The sequence below is a fragment of the Triturus cristatus genome, chromosome 1_1 (assembly GCF_964204655.1).
Source record: "Triturus cristatus chromosome 1_1, aTriCri1.1, whole genome shotgun sequence".
Lineage (NCBI taxonomy): Eukaryota > Metazoa > Chordata > Amphibia > Caudata > Salamandridae > Triturus > Triturus cristatus.
The window spans coordinates 82,082,303-82,101,458 of record NC_140579.1 but is presented as its reverse complement, the minus strand read 5'-3'; the positions used below and the strand labels follow the sequence as shown (position 1 = coordinate 82,101,458).

Sequence of the window (19,156 nt, the reverse complement as noted above, 5' to 3'; positions counted from 1 at the left end):
TCTGGGTTGATCATTGGAGAGTGGGAGGCTTTCTTCCCGTGCCCCCGGCTCCTCCTCCCCACCCAGGGGTGAATTCCTGGAATCGCTTCATTCTGCCCAGGCAGGGGCAGAGCCAGTCTAGGCGCATTGAGCCACGCGCATTTGGAATGCATCCCTGCACCCGAGGCGTCCAGGATGCCTGCTACATCAAGGTAAAACCCCCCCCTAGCAGAGGAAGAGGGATTGAGACAGTCCATATGAATAAACAAGTGACTTCAACACTGCCAACACGTATGAGCAGAGAATTGTAAAGTAAAGCCTGTGTTCGTAGAAGCAATCACAGGCAGACCCCAAAGAAGTGTACGAGCCCAGGAAGGCGCGGAGGGCGGGGCTAGCGGCAAGGACGGTGAGCTGAGCACAGCAGTCAAGATTGTGTACAGAAGGCAATGTGGAAATAATGAAAACAACAAGACGAAGGCACGCAAGCAGCGTGTGCGCTGCTGCTCGCTCCCGGGCCATACTACATGGGAGTGAACTATTTAAATAAGGTGGGACATTCACCAACTTTTTGCCATTTGGAGGCTACGATTTTTAAATGACATAGACAAAAGCCAATCCAAAGCGTGGGAGGAGTCAGACTCCACAAGGTACAGACAGCAGGTCATCGTGCAGTGCAAGCACTGTAGGCTCGACCTAAAAAGCACATCATTTCATTGTAGCACTTCTTCTGAACATATATAGGCAGTGTTCTCTAAAGGTACCGGTTAGCCTTTAAGGTACTTGACATCTACATAATGGATACATCCCTAATGAAAACTGCAACTGGAACTTGGTGTGAATGAAACCTTTACAGTGATTCAAGTTGTGAACTCCTCTGGAAGAGTGTTGACGCGCTTCGGCCTGATACATTTAGGCCTTCTCGGGACATTTGCAAGGGCGTGAAAGAACATTCCTGAATTTGTGCATAAAGAAACGTATGGGAGTTGCCTCTGTTGCTGTGTCTCTGGCTATAGAAATTTACACGAGCACTACAAGATTTTGCAAAATACATATTGTCCCTTAGGATGTCACCTCTATCTAGGACAGCATTATGAAAGTCATCTGTAGTTCAGCGTGAGGGAGCAGCCGTATCACACCTATGCTTTCGAAGAGTGCCGATGTGTCCATCGTAATCTAATGGTGGCTGGTGATATCTCCGAATAGGACACTTTACCCCACACACTTTTACTCCGCGTGCCATTACCCCACAGTTTTTACACCGCAAAATCTTTTACAACACAGGACTTTACAACGCAATCCATTACAACGCATTTCCCATTACAACGTAATTTACTATTCAAACTCCATGGGGGCATTACTTTGGGGTATGCTTTGTAATAGTTTGCGGTGTAAAGCCCTTCATTGTAAAAGATTTTGCGGTGTAAAAAAAGCGGGGTAATGGCATGCGGAGTAACGCATGCGGGGTAAAGGATGTTTCCTGATATCTCCAAATAGATCCATCCACAAGAGAACCTCATGGGGGTCCTTAGGGAAGGGCCACCGTGTAGTGCAGCTCTTGAGTGTATAACCTGCCTGTAGGAGTAACTTAGCTCTACACACGGTTTGAATGGGCTCCTCCTAGTAGAGTGTCCGCTGAGGCTTTGCTAGAACAACAGCTGCCACCTCTGGCCTCTCCTCTAGAGACCTACAAGTTAAATCAAAGGGATTCATGTCTGCTCCATACAGCGCTACATTGACATCCGTGATGCTGAAGGATTCCACACCACAACCATTTGCTTATCAGAGGTGAGTGACACTGAGTGGTTTTGGAGTGAGCCCACTGAAATCAATGGAGAGGAAACATACTGTGGAGGTTCAGTTTGTTTTTTAGAGCAGGTGATCACATTGTGGAGGGATTTTGCTTGTTTGAAGGGAGAAATTAATCCCAGGAGTGGAAACCCTGCAAAAGAGTGTGAGTTCAGAGGTTTAGGATTGTGGACAAAGAATTAGTGTGGCAGGGATCGAGAGTTTAGAGAAATAGGTAATGGTGGATTGGCCCTTGGGTACAAGAAGCTGTGATGAGGCAGCCGCTTGGCACTGAACAGATTGCTGCGAGCCAAAGCAGTCTCCTGACCTGAGCCCTGGATGCCCACCAGTAAATGTCCCCTGGATCTCTGGTACCAGCATTGTCCTGGGAACCCCCTTCACCTCAGGTTAACTGGGCGAGAGGAGGAAGAGGAGGAGAATGGGTTGGGCATAGTAAGTTGTTGCAGGAGGTAAGAGGATAAAAGGAAGGGCTGCGAGAAAGGAGGGCAGAAGAAGCTGTGGACAGGAGCTGCAATTGTGAAGAGAAACTGAAGTTTGTGAAGCTGAGGTGAGAAGAGGGCGAGGTAGAGTATTTATTTTGTGAGAGCGTGGCACCCAGAAATCACAACGATTCAGGTCTAGAGCGTGGGTTGAAAAATGGCATCCTTTGGCTAGTCCTGACTTTAGACACAAAAGTACTTTGCATTCTAGGACATGTAGAACCTTACTGAGCCTGTGCCCATTTGGTATGGTGTATTAAAAAATGTAAGGCAAGCTGCCTTCTGGTTTAGGCTTGCCTTACTGTAAGTGAACCCATTCCACCTTATTTGCATCATGAAAGATAAGCATGTTTATTAACTTGCACTGTTCATGAAACCTTCTGTGCTGCAGCTTCTTCTCCCAGGTAAATACATTCAGGACACTCAAAGTAGTTCTACAGACCTCATGTGGACAGTGAGCTGCAAGGGACAAACTGTGAGGGACAAGCTGCAAGGGACAAACTGTGAGGGACAAGCTGCAAGGGACAAACTGTGCGTCACAAGCTGCAAGGGACAAACTGTGAGGGACAAGCTGCAAGAGACAAACTATGAGGGACAAGGGACAAACTGTGAGGGACAAGCTGCAAGGGACAAACTGTGAGGGACAAGCTGCAAGAGACAAACTTTGAGGGACAAGCTGCAAGGGACAAACTGTGAGGGACAAGCTGCAAGGGACAAACTGTAAGTGACAAGCTGCAAGAGACAAACTGTGAGGGACAAGCTGCAAGGGACAAACCGTGAGGGACAAGCTGCAAGGGACAAACTGTGAGGGACAAGGGACAAACTGTGAGGGACAAGTTGCGAGGGACAAACTGTGAGGGACAAGGGACAAACTGTGAGGGACAAGCTGCAAGGGACATACTGTAAGGGACATACTGTAAGGGACAAGCTGCAAGAGACAAACTGTGAGGGACAAGCTGCAAGGGACATACTGTGAGGGACAAGCTGCAAGGGAAATACTGTGAGAGACAAGCTGCAAGAGACAAACTGTGTGGAACAAGCTGCAAGGGACAAACTGAGGGACAACCTGCAAGGGACATACTGTAAGGGACAAGCTGAGCTGCAAGGGACAAACTGAGTCACAAGCTGCAAGGGACAAACTGTGAGGGACAAGCTGCAAGGGACAAAATGTGAGTGACAAGCTGCAAGAGACAAACTGTGAGGGACAAGCTGCAAGGGACAAACTGTGGGTCACAAGCTGCAAGGGACAAACTGTGAGGGACAAGCTGCAAGGGACAAACTGTGAGTGACAAGCTGCAAGGGACAAACTGTGAAGGACAAGCCCCAAGGGACAAACTGCAAGGACAAACTGCAAGGGACAAACTGCAAGGGACAAACTGTGCGTCACAAGCTGCAAGGGACAAACTGTGAGGGACAAGCTGCAAGGGACATATTATAAGGGACAAGATGCAAGCGACAAACTGTAAGGGTCAAACTGTGAGGGACAAGCTGAAAGGGACAAACTGTACGGAACAAGGTGCAAGGGACAAACTGTGAGGGACAAGCTGCAAGGGACAAATTGTAGGGGACATGCTGAAAGGGACAAACTGTAAGGGACAAGCTGCAGCCGACAAACTGTGAGTGATATGCTGCAAGGGACATATTGTAAAGGACAAGCTGCAAGGGACAAACTGTGAGCAACAAGCTGCAAGGGACAAACTGTAAGCGACAAGGGACAAACTGTGTGAGACAAGCTGCAAGGGACAAACTGTGTGGGATAAGCAGCAAGGGACAAACTGTGGGACAAGCTGCAAGGGACAAACTGTGAGCAACAAGCTGCAAGGGACAAACAGTGAGGGGCAAGCTGCAAGGGGCATACTGCTAGGGACAAGCTGCAAGGGACATACTGCAAGGGACAAACTGTGAAGAACAAGGAACTAGGGACATAGTACAAGGGACATACTGTAAGAGACAAGCTTCAAGGGACAAACTGTGAGGGACCAACTGCAAGGGACACACTGTAAGGGACAAGCTGCAAGAGACAAGCTGCAAGGGACAAACTGTAAGGGCCAAGCTGTAAGGGACACACTATAAGGGACAAGCTGCAAGGGACAAACTGTGAGGAACAAACTGTGAGGTACAATCTGCAAGGCACAAGCTTCAAGTGGCAAACTGCAAGAGACAAGCTGCAAGGGAAATAATATAAGGGACACGCGTCAAGGGACTAACTGTGAGGGACAAGCTGCAAGGGACATAATGTACGGGACATACTGGAAGTGACAAGCTGCAAGGGACAAACTGTTTGGGACAAGCTGCAAGGGACATACTGTAAGGGACAAGCTGCAAGGGACAAACTGTGATGGACAAGCTGTAAGGGACAAACTGTCCTTGAGGCACACAAGCCTGCTTCTGCCTTTTGCCATTATGAGGCGGATTCAGGTGGGCCACTATTTGTCATGGTAAATCTACCTCTCACCAACCCTGGAGTTACTGATATTGGGGGCAGGGGAAGGAAAGGAAAAACTGCCCCATTACAAGTTGGATACTGAGGGTACACTTATAAAAGAGAGGGCACTGAAGAATCAGGAACACTGCACCAAGTTCCTTGTGTAATTCTTCATTTCTCCCAGAAGTTCACATCCAGCGCATAGATACACTCACCGGTGATTGGTCACGCTATATACGATTGATTGACTGATTAAGGAGTTTCACAAAGGACACTGCCTGGTATTAAATAGGGTGAACCCAAGCTGAATTAACAAAGATCTCCAGATTCAGTGTATTCATCCCAATTCCGATGGAGCCGATAACTCCCAAATCGTAATCAGCCCCTAGGAGATGACGTAGTTCCAAACTGTAACAAGCCATCGGTGAACAACCAGAGACCCGCTGGGGATGTGGCATGTCATGGATCCAGGGGCGTAGGTTCCGGTGGGGTGTTCAGGGTGTTACACCTCCCTAATAAATGTATTCTGTAGCAGTGGTGGCTGGCAGGGAATGGGATTGTGGGGTGGGCGAGGGGGGATGAACCCCTCCCCCAAAAAAACACTTACCTCTTCGGCTGGGAGCGTCTCTCCTCCGCTTCCCTGCCGACGTCCCAGAACAAAAGCAAGAACTGGAAGCACACACAGATTCCCTCCCTAAGCCAATTACAACACTGAATGAAGTGTTGTGATTGGTCTGAGCGCCCTGGTTCGGTGCTCAGATGGGGAATGGCAGACTGGGCATGTTCCTCACCAGGCTGTGTAATGTAGCCTGGTGGGGAACATGCCCAGTCTGCCATTCCCCATCTGCATCTGTGCATGACTGTTTGGCCGGCCCAAAATGGCAGGCCAAAAAGTCATCTACACTTAGAGTGTGCCCACCACTCTTGCCCCTGTGACTAACCCGCCTGCCCTAACCCAGCCCCGCAGTTACTCCCCAAAAATTATAATAATGAAGTTATTATCATTTTCTTCTTCTTTTTTCTATGCTTTGAAAGAAGTGGGGCGACCCTCCTCCTCCTTAGCGGAGGAGCCGCCCCTGTTCTGTAGTAAATTGTGGTAAATAGTTGGATACATGTGCTTTAAGTTGGATTTGGTGAGGTGTTTGTCGGATTTCCCATGGGATTTTACATATACATGTAAAAAAACACCCAGCCACACTCTCTAGTCTCTGTTTTAAAGGTGTTAAAATATGGTTATTTTACAAAATATTGAGTTGTAAGTACCCCCAATATTCGCAGTCCTCTCCCTTCCTGCTGCTCTTTAAGCAGCCCTTGTACTCTGCTCCTCATATAATGTATTTCAACCAGCGTGATTGTTGGGAAATCTGAAGCCCAACCCCCATAACCACCCAATCTTACTGACAAAGCTACTTCCCTGCATGGGTCCTCTTGCAAACACTTTTTAGCTTCTCACTCACTAACCTGCCTACTACGGCTTCCTCCCACCGATGCAGGTCAAACTCATCAGGCCTACATACTCCTCGCCCTGCCTACTCCTCGTTCTCCTCTTTAACCTTGTCTTTCTTTCCTCCTTTGCCCTCCTCTCATTCCCAGTCTTTCTCGCTCAACCTTAACCTTGCCTGATTCCTTTTCTCTCCGTTCAATCCTCCTCCACCACCTTTAGCTGTTTTTCCCATTAAACTCACTTCCTCTGTCACTCTTTTTCTGCTCACTTTACTATACTTCCTCTGTAGCAACCCCAAAACAGGATTATTCTTGAGAGGGAGTCAAAAGGCTTATTATTACAACATGAAAATATAGTTTATTATTATAAAGTATTTTTTCACAATCTTTTACAAATATCCTGAGTGAGACAAAATATTTCAGCGAAAGAAAACAAACAATTGACTCTCAAGTAATGAGATCATGACAAGAGACGGATCGTTTTTTTAAAAATGACCAACGGCCGACACGTGTTTCTTGGAGTTAAATGGCTTTGACTTCCTCAGGGTAATGTTTTACCTTACAACTCAAAAAGTTCATCAATTTTGTCATATATCTAGAACTCACATTTAAAGTTATACTTAGGGACGCTCATCGTCAATATTTAAACAAATATCAACCGCATAGTACTTAAGTGCACAGTTATATTCATCGAATGAAAAAGGATTTAATCTTATTCTACAACTCGTCACAAATCTTCATGAGGAACAGGTCAATACTACCAGGGGCAGCTACTCAGCTAAGGCAGAGAAGCGTCGCCCCACTGCTCTCAGAGCAGGAAAAGGGAAAAATAAAATGATAATAACATTTTAATTATCGTTTTATTTTTCGTAGTTACGGGACTGGGTAGGGCGGGGCAGGGCTGGTGTCATGGGGGAGGAATGGTTCATGCACTTAAGTGCGCATAATGGTTAGGCCAGGCATCTTGGGCCAGCCAAACAGTCATGTGCACTTTGCATGTTCTCCACCAGGCTGTAATACACAGCCTGGGTAAAAAACATGCACATGCTCCCAGTCCCTCTCTGAGCGCCGAACCACAGTGCTCAGACCAATAACAATGCTGCATTGCAGAGTTGTGATTGGCTTAGGAGAGCCTGTGTGATTTCTGCTTCCAGGACTCATCAGGAAGCGAAGCAACGACGGAGGAGAGACTGCGGCTGTGAGGAGATAAGTGTTTTAAAAAAAATATTTTGTCCCTACTGCCCGTCCACCCCAATTCCCTGCTAGCCACCACTGAATGCTACCAAAGAAATCCAAAGCTGCAATTTGAAAACCACAATGCATCCTCTCTGGAGCTCCGTGAGGGCCAGATTTATCATTCTATTTCAATGCCCTTGCATCTCTCATGGTGTCACAAGGGCAACGCAATACTCTGGCCAGATTTACCCGCGCAGGCAGAGAGCAGGAATGTGCTATATTTTGGTAAATATGGGGCATTCTTGCCCTCTCCCTTTCACGCAGCACAGTGCAGCACGGTGGGTGGCTGTGTTGCGCTGCGTGAAATATTAATAAATCTGCCCTATCAGTCCAAACACACAGGTCGAGCAAAGGATTGGTGCCGCAAGAATCAACACAGCAGGCATAACCAACGACAAGTCTGAATCTTCTGTGGGGTTCCTGCGCCTTGAGCCCTGCAATATTTAAGCTGAGAGACTTGTGAAAGCACCCCAAAGCCTGGGCTTCCCAGTAAAACCGAGGGGCAGCAGGGAGGCAGCGTTTTCATTATCTTAACTGAGATGCAATAAGTTGTGGTTGTCTTTCCTACACAGTGTGACCACTGGAGGGTGGGGGTGGAGGAGGTGTGGCGCTGCGGCCAGGGCGACTGACTCCGGAATCTGGGGAGCACGGTTCGATCCTCGGCGCCGGCAGCAGATCAGCCCAGCACCATGTGACCCTGGGGCTGGGCAATAGCTTGCTTAATCTTCCCGACGGCCCCCAGCGCCTAGAGACCCTTACGGGTGATTGTTCGCACTTTACAAATGTGGAGTATTATTATTATATGTTGCATGTACTAAGTGACAGAGCCCACACCCCTGGTGGACTCTCGTTGTGGCCATCCGTAATGGTTTTAGCAAGCTTCCTACTTTGAAGGTGTGTGAAGGCTTGCCCATTATTGATGGAATGACCCTAATCTGCACATGAAATGCTACCACAGGCCCTTTCACCACTTTATCGATTGACCTTGAATGTTGCCAAAAATAAAGGCTCAAGATCACAACCCGAAACTCAAGTTTTAAAAACTTTTTACATATTTGCTACATGGGTCATTGTCTTTTGTGACACTGTCAGGAAGATCTGGCTTGTCATGCACCACAGTGTTGTATTCTGGGAGTTGTAGTTTCTTTTTTAATTGGCATTGTACGTAGTGGCCAAAAACAATCTTTCCAGGTGTTGCTGGCTTAGAAGTCTAAAATGCCTGGATGAGTCAATATATTAAATAAGATGACTCACACACTATGTCATTTAAATGCAAGTGAGTAGCCAGAAAATTAAAATACTCCCCACTTGAACGACGAACCATACCTCTAATCTTAAAGCACGTGAAGTGCCCAAACCTGACCCTCCTTAGATAGTTCCCCTCCATATTTCTATCCATGCATCCTTTGACACCCCATCCAGGAACTTCCATCTATTCATTCATCTGCCTGCCCTTCCCTTCACCTTTCCATCCACCTATCCAACCATACTTCCTTCCATCCATGCATCCTGTCACCCTTTCATATACCCATCCTGCATTACAACCTTCCACTCATCAATATATTAATTAATCCATCCATCCTTTCATCCATTCATCCTTACACTATCCATTCATCCATCATTTCACTCATCTTCCAATCTTTCCATTCATGCGCACTTTCACTTAGCAATCCTTCCCTCTACAATCCATCTTTCTACTCTTCTATCTCTTCTCCATTTCAACTTTCCATCTTTTCTCCCTTCAATTTTAACTTTTTCTTTTCTTCCTTTTTTCCTTTCACGTTTCCTTTCCTACCACCCTTTCTTACGCTCCCATTCTTTTTTACCTCAATCTACCCATCTTTACCCTCTTACCTTTTTCTTTCATGCTTACTTTCTCAGTTTGTCCCCCGCTCTTTGTTTTTCCCTATTCCCACCTTTCTTCTTTGATAATTTCCTTCACTGTGCAGCAGCTCAAAGGCCTCTGTAATGCTTTTCTCCCACGGTGATAGTTATGAGGATTTCGTATCCCCACACATAATAAATCAATATTCTCACCCAAAGCTCAGTACTTTTTTCTCTCTTACATTGACACTCATTCCTGTCCCCTCCCTCATTGTGCTCTTGTCTTTCATTTCATCAATCTTTACTCCCCCGATTACCCAATCCCTCTGCCTGTATTTGTTTCTCACGTTATCAATCTATTTGCTCACTCTTTTTAACCCTCTCACAGTTCTTTCCTTCACTCTCTGCTAATCATTCAGTACTCTCACGACTCTCCGTCTTTCTCATTCTGTCCTTTCTCATGTTTTCTCTCCTGTTACTTTGTTTTGCCCTTCTCTGTCATCCTGGCTCAGTCCTTTCCATCTGTCACACCTTATCACTCTCTATTCGTCCTCTCTCCCAGCCTATCTGTTCCTTACTTCTCTCTTACTCTATTACTCTGTTACAGTTGTCTCTTCCTTGCTATCACTCTGTTCTCTGAAGTCTTGTCCTATCACTCTATATCCTTTCTTTTCTGCCACTGTCACTGTTTCATCCTCCCTCGTCTCTCTTCCTCTTCCTTTTTGGCTCATCACTCTCAAACCTCTCCATTCTCCCCCCTCATTAGTATTATTATATTGCTGTTGTATCTCTCGCTCACTTTAGGTTCTCTTGTTATTTTAAATGTTCCCTTATATGGCTTTCTTCCTACCCTATGGGCGCACTTGTTTCCCTCTCCCTATACCATGGTAAGCTCCCCCTGTCTCTCCCCAGGCCTCTTCCCTCTTCTGTCTCCATTTCTGTTTCTGCCTCCTCCTCTTCCTGAACTCACATCACCTATGGGCTCATTATGGGAGTGGCGGGAACTCTGAGAAGTGTGCTGATGGAAGAGGTGGGATCCAAGCAGAGGCAGCCATGCAGGAAGTGGCAGATACCTTTATATTCCCGCCTAAAATGCCATTGGCCTGAGACAGGATTGAGAATGTCAAGAAACTATGAATGTAAACCAACTTCGAATCACTTTATTGCGTTCTTTCTCGTCAACTATATTTGAACTGATGCATGTGATGTCATTGACGACTGGTATTTTTTTGTTGTTTTATATAGCGCAAACCCGACCCGAAAATATCAGAGCGCCTTACAGGGGCCGTATTATAGATGCAGCGTACCGAAGAGAAATGCGCCGCATTATGGTGAATGCGATGCTCCCAGGGCAGGAGCGAACTCCCGCTGCCCCGAGGGCAGCACATTCATGTGAAAACTGGAGCGGCTGCAAGCACCTGCTCCGTGTTTTCACAGAGCAGGCAGCAACCTGCCTGTAAGGGGTGTCCAGGGGGTCCATGGGACCCTCTTTATCCCCACCAGAGGGCTGCCATCAGGGGGTGCACTGCTTTAAAGTGGCGTACTGTCAGTGCGCCTCCTGAGGGCTTCTTTGCCTCTGTGCCTGCGTCTGTAATACGGCCCGGGCGCAGAGGCAAATGGATTCCCTCATTTGCATAGGGGCACGCCCCCTGCAGATAGCACTGGCGCTTTATGTGCGCCAGCGTTATCAGTATTACAGAAGGGGACGCATAAGTCTGCGGCCCCTTCTGTAATACCAGACTACCCCAGGACAGCGCAAAGCGACCGCAACCACCTATTGCGCCCCCGGGTTACTCTCCATTATACGGCCCCAGTTGTGTTACAGACATACACATTAATTTTTGTTAGGCACGGGGAGATTTTGTCCAGAATTACAGAATGTTGAGGGTCCCTGCCGAGACTCAAACTCGGTACCCCAACCCGGAAACTCTTGTCATTTGGCCACGTCCTCTCCTTATTAGTGTATAATTTGTAAAAAAAAATAAGTGCTGGGGTCCAATGTTTTGCTCTGAAGTATCTGGCGCTATCTAATTTTGGAGTGTGAAATACTGAGGCTGTCAGGGCCGGACTGGCCGTAGCAGGTACCGGGCATTACCCAGTGGACCGCCAGGGTGGGGGCCGATTTTGGGCCCCAAGGGGGCAGTATTTGTTACCGAGGGCCTGCAAAACCGGTCCCTGGTAACAAAATCGTCCGAAACCGGCCCATGCAAACAGCTCGGCCACACCCCTCTCAGCCCCCAGGGGGGCCGGCCGAGCAGTTTGCCAAGGCCGGTTTCGGTTCCCAGTCCGGCCCTGAAGGCTGCGTTGCTTTGATTCCTCCTCAGGACTCTATAATCCACCACCCAGATGCTTCCTACCCCATCTCACTCTTGCAGGTTCTTACTCATCCCTACTTTCTTCCTTTGTGACTGTTTTTCCGTCTTTCTCCTTCCTTCCTCCTTGTGCGTTATTCTTTCTCTTGCTCTAGGTCAAAGTGTGACGAGGGACAATAAGTGCCGGTCCCCCAAAATAGTTCTGGTGGCCCCTACCTGCAACCACCAGCTCAAATTAAGCGCTAATTGGTAGACTTGTGATGCTGCTGAAGGTTGTAAAATCAATTAAAAAAAATATTGAAAAAACAGTAAGTTGTAAAATCTATTAAAAATATATTGAAACAAAAATAACGCTTGCACGTAGCAAAAACAATGTAAACGACATTTTCAACATCCAGCAAAAGCGGCAGACTCGCTCTGCACACTGAATCCTTTCAGGAGCAGAAAAGGTTTTGAGGATGTCTGACAGGTCCGCGAAACTCCTTCTGGGAAGCCGCAGGTGGGACTTAGCTCAGTAATGACACGATAACGCTCAATACAGCAGTGTCATATATGCATTATTAAGTTGTATGTATGCAAATTGCAATCTATTATCTCTCTTCCTTAAAAAAACACTTAACTTTACAATATTTTTGTTGTCAGCACTCTTGCTGCAATATTTTAAGAGCAATATGTTTGTGGCTGATAGTTAACTAATCATCTTCCTCATCACTTTATTTCGCCAGTAGAAAAAACTGCATATAAAGTATTCTACAAACAATACCCATAGAATCTTAATATAAAAACTTTAAGAGTACAAATATGTGTACAGTTCTTTCAAAATTTCCAATTAAAATTATATGATTTGGCACAGCTAAAAAGAGAGAGAATAAGTATAAAGAATACATATATTACTTTCCTTGTATTTCATATACAGTAGTTGTTTTCTCCTTTTTAAGGCACACCATAGAAACAAGCCAGGCAACAGCATGTAAAAAGGATCAGGTAACGACTGTAAGAAATAGAGAGCTTGGTAACATTGTCTAAAATAAAAACTATGGATGAGTGGGAGGATGTATCTTTTCCTTTCCTCATTATACAGACTACAAAAGTATAAGAGATGAAGTTCCCCTTGAGAGGACCGTGCATCACATGGGCAAAGTGAAAGAGCATCTCCAGAGTAAGAATTGGAAGGCAAGCCTAACATGAGGGGAGTGTACTTCAAACCAAACCTCAGCAATAAATATCTGTGTTGTGCGTTCATAACAAAGGATAGATATGTAGTGCCAATTGTATTTATTCTAGGTGCAAAATGATATTGTATGACCCTAGATTTAATGTAATTAGAGTCCCACCTATCTCTCTTTGGTTTTCCTGTTAGTAACTCCTTCAGTTCAGCCTTAGAAACAACTGTACATGTGGATGGGTTATCAAATAATTTGCCCAGACCAATGGAGTATAGGCTGCTCTTTATATATTGAAGCCACTTTAGCTTACTTCTACCATGTTGGTTTAGGCAGTCCAGCAGAATTTATTGAGTTAGCTTTAATGATTCTCTTCTCCAAACTGAATGCCATAAGAGAGTCGGAGCAGAGCGAATCTTATCCAAATTGTAAGGGACATCCAGGACAAAGTGACAATTCTAGCTGGAGCACGATTCGGGGACACCTACTAATCTTTTCAGAAAGCTGTCCGCCATTCGATGTAAGTCAGATGTATTAGTCAGCCCCACGCGGCTGCCCCATATGTAGCGACAGATATCCATTTTGCCTCATAAATATTTTTAATTGTATCTTTGAATCCATGCTTTTTTATGAATCTAAACGGAGCCCCTATACGTCCTTCCATTAGAAGCCCTCTGTCCTCCACCATGTTTTGCCATGTATTTTTTTACTCAAATAGCACTCCCAAATAGGAGAAAGTATCCGCCACCTCCAATTTTCTTCCTTCTATAGTTAGTCTTAGCTGTTTTTTAAGTCTCGCTCCTGCCACAAGCACATAAGCCGTCGATTAATTTACCCTGAGGTCTAGGTTCTTCATGAATTTAGTATATGTTTCTGTGAGGGTCTGCAGTGCGTTGCCAGTTCGTGCCACTAGCACCGCATCACCTGCATATAGGAGTAACAGGACTGAAGATGAGTTAATGAAAGGGACATCTGAGGTAGACCGAGCCAGCGCAGCTTTCACACCATTAAGATATAGTGAGAATAGAAAGTGGGCAAGTACACACCCCTGTCTCACCCCACGGGTGATTCCAAAGTGTCTTGTACATTCGCCCTGTCTACCGTAATGGACACACGCTGAAGCCGAAGTGTACATCTCTCGAATGTAATTGATTATGGACTTCTCCCTACCCATACCTTCCATTATTGTCCATAGTTTATCGTGGGCCACGCAATCAAAGGTGGATGATAGATCCATAAATGCCATGTAAAGATGGTCTTCCTTAGCCGCAGTGTACTTGGCAATTAACAAATTTAGGTTGAGGCACTGGTCAATTGTCCCCTTTCCCTTTCTAAAACCATACTGAGCATGAGATAGTATATTCCTTTCTTGAGCCCACGCCTCTAGCCTGTTCAGGAGTAAATGACCCATTCATTTTGCTGTGCTATCCAAGAGTGATATAGGTCTATAGTTTTTAGGGATAGCCTTGTCCCCCTTTTTATAAAGTGGAATGATAACCATCTTTTTCCAAGAAGGGGGGACTCCTGTTTGGGCTAAGACATTAAAGACTTTAGTAAGTAATGGAGCCCATAGCGCCTGGTTGGTTAGAAAGAAATCAATAGGGACCCCATCGGGGCCAGATGCCCTCGAGGTGCTGCACTGGTTCAGGGCAAATCTAATTTCTGCCAAACTAAAGGATAATGTGTCCTCAGGAGTGGACACCATGAGACTGGGTAACACACAGGATTCTTCTCCTGGTTTCCCAAAAACCTCTTAGAAATATGCCACCCATCCCTCCTCGCTAACGTGCAGATCGAGGGTAATCTCTAATTATTCCTTAAGGAACAGGGCATTGATTACACTCCAAAAGTCCTCACTATTCTTTGATTTGCTGCTGGTTGTAACCTGTCCCAGGCTTCTTCCTTTGGAACCCTCATCCTAGTAGCTCTAGCTTCTTTGTAAGAGAGGCGTGCCATTTTTACCAAGGCCACGGTTCTCATTTTCGACCTCAAAGCAGAGTGAAGCTTCTTTAGTGCCTTAGTACAGGCATCGCCAAACCAGAAAGCTTATCTAGGCACCTGCCGAACATTCGGTTGGAGGAGATTGCTATAAATTTTGACTAGGATCCGTTCAAAGGCTAATGGGATTTCCTTAGTAGATGGATTTGGATCTAAGCACATAGAAGTTTCATGGAGCATCTTAGTGACAGTCGTACGCATAAGCTTTGCGGTGTCCATCTTTCCCCACTTCAGAACGACCCCATTTTTCCTTGCAATTAATGTATTTGGCAGTTGATTTGTAGTGAAATGTCTACTATGCCCCCACTCCATTTGATATGTGATAGCTGCATGGTCACTAAAAGCAAGAAATGTGGTATTGGTGTGGAAAAATCAATCAATCAATCACTCTTGATTTATAAAGCGCAGAAAATCACCCCTGAGGGTTCAAGGTGCTGGAGTTGCTACTCGCGGTGCTCGGTTCATAGTCTGACCTTTAACCTACTGTGAGAGGTGGCTGTGTAGTCTCCAGGGGTGGCCCTCCCGCAGAGGATCATCGCCCCACTGGCTCGGAGCCAGCAACTTAGAAGTAAAATGATATTTCATTATTGTTTTATTTTTCAGCAGCTGGCTCAGCCAGCGTGTGTAGGGAGGGTCGGGCTGGGCAGTGGGAGTGGGAAGTAGGAGTGGAGTACACTCTCTAAGTGTGCGTGTGTGTTTGGCCAGCCTTCTCAGGCACACATGTGCACTTAGGTTTCATTGTATTGAACAGCCAGGTTAGAGGAACAGCACAGATTCCGTGTCTGCGTCTTGTCAGTGTCTTGTCAGCCCGCTCAGGCCAATCCCCACACTGCTCTTATAGCATGAGAGCAGCGCTGGGATTGGACAGGGAGTCTGTGATCCTGTCCCAGTGTCTGCTGGGCCAGAAGGACAAACGCGACAATGCACGACGCGGGAGGTGGCTAGCAGCTTAAGGTTAGTCTACAGTTTTTTTATTATTACATTCCTGCACTCCCCCCTCCCACCCGCGGCCTCGCCCCACCACTTTTTGTATGCGGCAGCCACCACTAGTAGTCTCTGTGCTCTTCTGTCATTTAACTGAGCATCAGTTAAGGTAGGAATTGCTGGAAAGAAATTGACATGCCTCTCATGTAGAAGAACTGTTTGTACCTGCTTAGGCTATGTGGTCAGACCTGTTGTTGAATGCCAGGTGTTTTAAGATGCCAGGAGTTAGTTATGTGGGTTTCATTTTAGTATATGAAGCAAGGAAATGCCGAAAAAGCACATTCAGCAACAAACGTGGGTATGTGAAGCTGCTAAGTGATGTTTTATTTAAAGATGTACGCAATTCAACAATTGCAGCCTCCTGCCAGCCACACATTGCGCTGTTATCATAAATAAATCCATGTATTTCAAGTTGCAGTGATCATGAACGAAAGTCATGATTTCTTAATTTCTGAACATATATTAGATAGTACGGTGTCGCTGAGATAATGGATGAGCCAGCAAGTTCATATCTACTTTTTCTATGCCCCGGTGCACAAAGATAGGGCAATTGCCAAGCCTCTGCTACATGCCATAAAGATATATGGAATAGAGTACCCCCTACTATTCATTCTAAGGGCCTAATTATGTGCTTGTTGGTCCATTGGACCTCCAAACACGCGGTGGAGGTGCAGTGGCAGTCAGGTACTGCCGTATTACAACTATGGTGGTCGGACAGCCATACGACCACCGCAACTGGTAAAATGGTGGTCTGAGGCCATAATATGCTTGGCGGTGTCGCTGCAGCAGCGCAAAGCATATTAGAGTTTCCTCGCTGTTAATGGTCTTGTGGCAGTGCTCAAGCCATGAAAATGCTGGTGTTGAGGAAACTAAGTTAGGGCCCCCTGTTGCCTCTGAGCCTGGGGATACATGCGGGGGGCACATGGTGTATGAGATTGTATGCTTGCAGACATGAAAAGTGAAAGGAAAGTCTGTTGGGCAAAATTAAATACACCAGAAATCAGTTAGTAATTTGAAATACAAATATAATAGAATCATTTAAATGTTACGTCAGAATAAAAAATGTTGTAGCTCAAAATGCAAGGGGAGTCTATCTTTCCTGTTAGGACCCAGACCGTTTTAAAATTAAACTTGTTGACATACATATCTTCTTTCTGCTGATCACTGTTTATTTTAGAATGAAAAGTCAGTTATCATTTTCCTCCTTTAAACTGCAGCTGAAATAATGCACCATAATCTGCCAACAATGATACTCTGTGACTTGCCTTTCATCTTGGCTGCTGGCTCCGGCATGCAACAGCGCGACTCAACTGTAGTAACTTACTGCATTTGAGCAGCAATGTCATCTTGTTAATACAGATGACTAGAAACATCACAACTTGACTGGAATAAGGAAATCAGAGGCAGGATTTTAGACAGGGATTGCAGGCTACAATGTATTATAGTCATAAGGTTAGAAGATGAATATGGAAATGATTTATTGAGCACAAACAATGACCCTGAGTGTTATCCCACGCTGGCACAACACACAAATTACAGACAAACATCCTATAAAGGTCAACAACAAAATTTTAAAAATCTGAAGATTAAAAGAGTTGCTTAAATAAGTACATTTTCATACATTTGCAGTAGACATCTTACTCCTTGATCTCCTAGGGGAGACAGTTCCTGTGTTTAGTGGTGCAGACAGAAAATAACTAGTCACTGGACCAATTTTTCCAGCTTTTGGGGATAATAAACAGAAACTATGTACTGCACCTCAAATATATCAGGAATGTATTCTACAAATTTGTTTTGCAGAAAAGCACACCACACTCTGTAGAATGCAGGGATACAGAAAAAACACACACCTCAGGATAGAGAGACAGTTAAGCTCCACTTCTTTCATACCTGATCCTGACTGCCTGGCCTAGGACCTGAAGATCAGAGGGAGACAAGCCCTACACCACTGAGTCTCACTTTCTCACTAGGACATGTCCCGGCTCCCTGCTGTATGGCCTGACAGCTGACCCCACTCCTGAATCTCCTTTCCAGCTAGGAACAACTGAAGCCAAAAGAACACTGCATGCTCCAGAAATGATTTACCTTGGGGCATCTCACTTCCTTGTGATACTTTTTCGTTGATGCTGACCTGCTTTGTGATTGGATACAGCAGTAGTCATCCATGCTACAATATATGGCCATAAAAGACTTCTCTCCACTGCCTGTCTGGAGCTTGGGACAGTAACTTATCTTTCAACCCCTCCCACCATCTCCTCAAAAGAGTAAACTTCGATTCAAGCCCTGGGCAAATCCTGTAAACAAAATCAGAGTGGGTGGTGTGTTAAAATTACTGCCGCCTGTGGAGGAGAGAACAGACCCCCTCCCCTCTGGAACTTGTTGCCACCGCACAATGGATAGCTGCACCCTTGGAAGTCAGAGTTCTTATCTCAGAAAGTAACTATTTACTTCTTTTACAGGATGGCGCTGATTTATTCCCTGGCGGTATTTGTCGCCATGGTTCTTGTGGCTCGTGGAGAGAACGCCACATGCGGGGCATCAGGTAGGAAGCCATCTTGTGTGTTTTTTCTACTCTGGGTGGCGGTGAGCAATGTATGGGATAACAAAATAAAGGTGGTCCAGTCAGGCCTCACTTATCTCAGAATGACTCATTTTACAAATAAATACAGTCGATAAACGGGTAACACCTTGTACTATAGTGCTGATTCAATCAATATCCAGAAGGTTTGGCAAGAGGGCATAGCCACCGACCACATGAAACAGTGTAAAATGTGAATATGAGACAGATGAGTGGATTTCACTGAAACAACCCTTGGCATTATGCTGTGCAAACTAGTATTAAACCCAGTCCTCACTGGTCTTTAAGACAACCTACCCATCCACCTCCCCCTCCCAAATAACCCATATCATGTCAAACTGCGCACAACCTTTCGTCACTCGCAACTTCATACATCCAACGATCAATGCGCATACTCAAACTGTTGCCATCTACTTGCCTTTCAACTCCCTCCACCCCCACGAATCTCTCAAATGGGTGTCAAACTGACCAATTTTCTTAAAATATTTTGAAAAGTTGTTAATACTAAACTGCCACCAGAAAAACTCTGCGTTTTTCTGCTCCACCTCCAAACCTTAGCAAGGGAACTGCACCAACTCTTTCATAACACTGCAACTGAAGCAGATAGAGTTCCATACCAAAAACAGTCAGATGCACACCATCATCCCTAAAAAAGAGAAGAATCTCACACCTAATATCATGATGCTCCAGCAAGAAAACCCCTTTAACTCTGCAAAATCTCCACATTTCCCTATTAAGCTTCCTCCATGCCCTGCCAATTGCCCCTGAACTCTTGCCGCCTCTCCACTCCCTATGGAGCAAAAGTTCAGTCCAAACAACGTTTTTATTTCCAGAAGGTCCTCTTTTGTACATTTCAATAGGGCCAAACCTTTTCTGTTCATGAGATTATTCTCTCCTAAATGTATAACTAGCAAATGTGGGCAAGCGGG

At 45.6% G+C, this 19,156-nt stretch overlaps 1 protein-coding gene and 1 long non-coding RNA gene across 2 annotated transcripts in view; one reads left to right on the top strand and one right to left on the bottom strand.

Annotated features, from left to right (window-relative positions):
- LOC146869513 (uncharacterized) overlaps positions 1-19,156 on the bottom strand; it is a 383,511-nt gene that overhangs the window by 325,198 nt on the left and 39,157 nt on the right. The gene's annotated exons all lie outside the window — the stretch shown is intronic.
- Positions 2,277-19,156, top strand: part of LOC146869514 (uncharacterized) — a 44,745-nt gene continuing 27,865 nt past the window's right edge. The window contains exons 1-2 of the mRNA XM_085603471.1: positions 2,277-2,332; positions 18,109-18,191. Of these exons, the coding sequence (XP_085459597.1) occupies positions 18,110-18,191 (82 nt within the window). The 5' untranslated portion in view covers positions 2,277-2,332; position 18,109. The remainder of the gene's footprint in view (positions 2,333-18,108; positions 18,192-19,156) is intronic.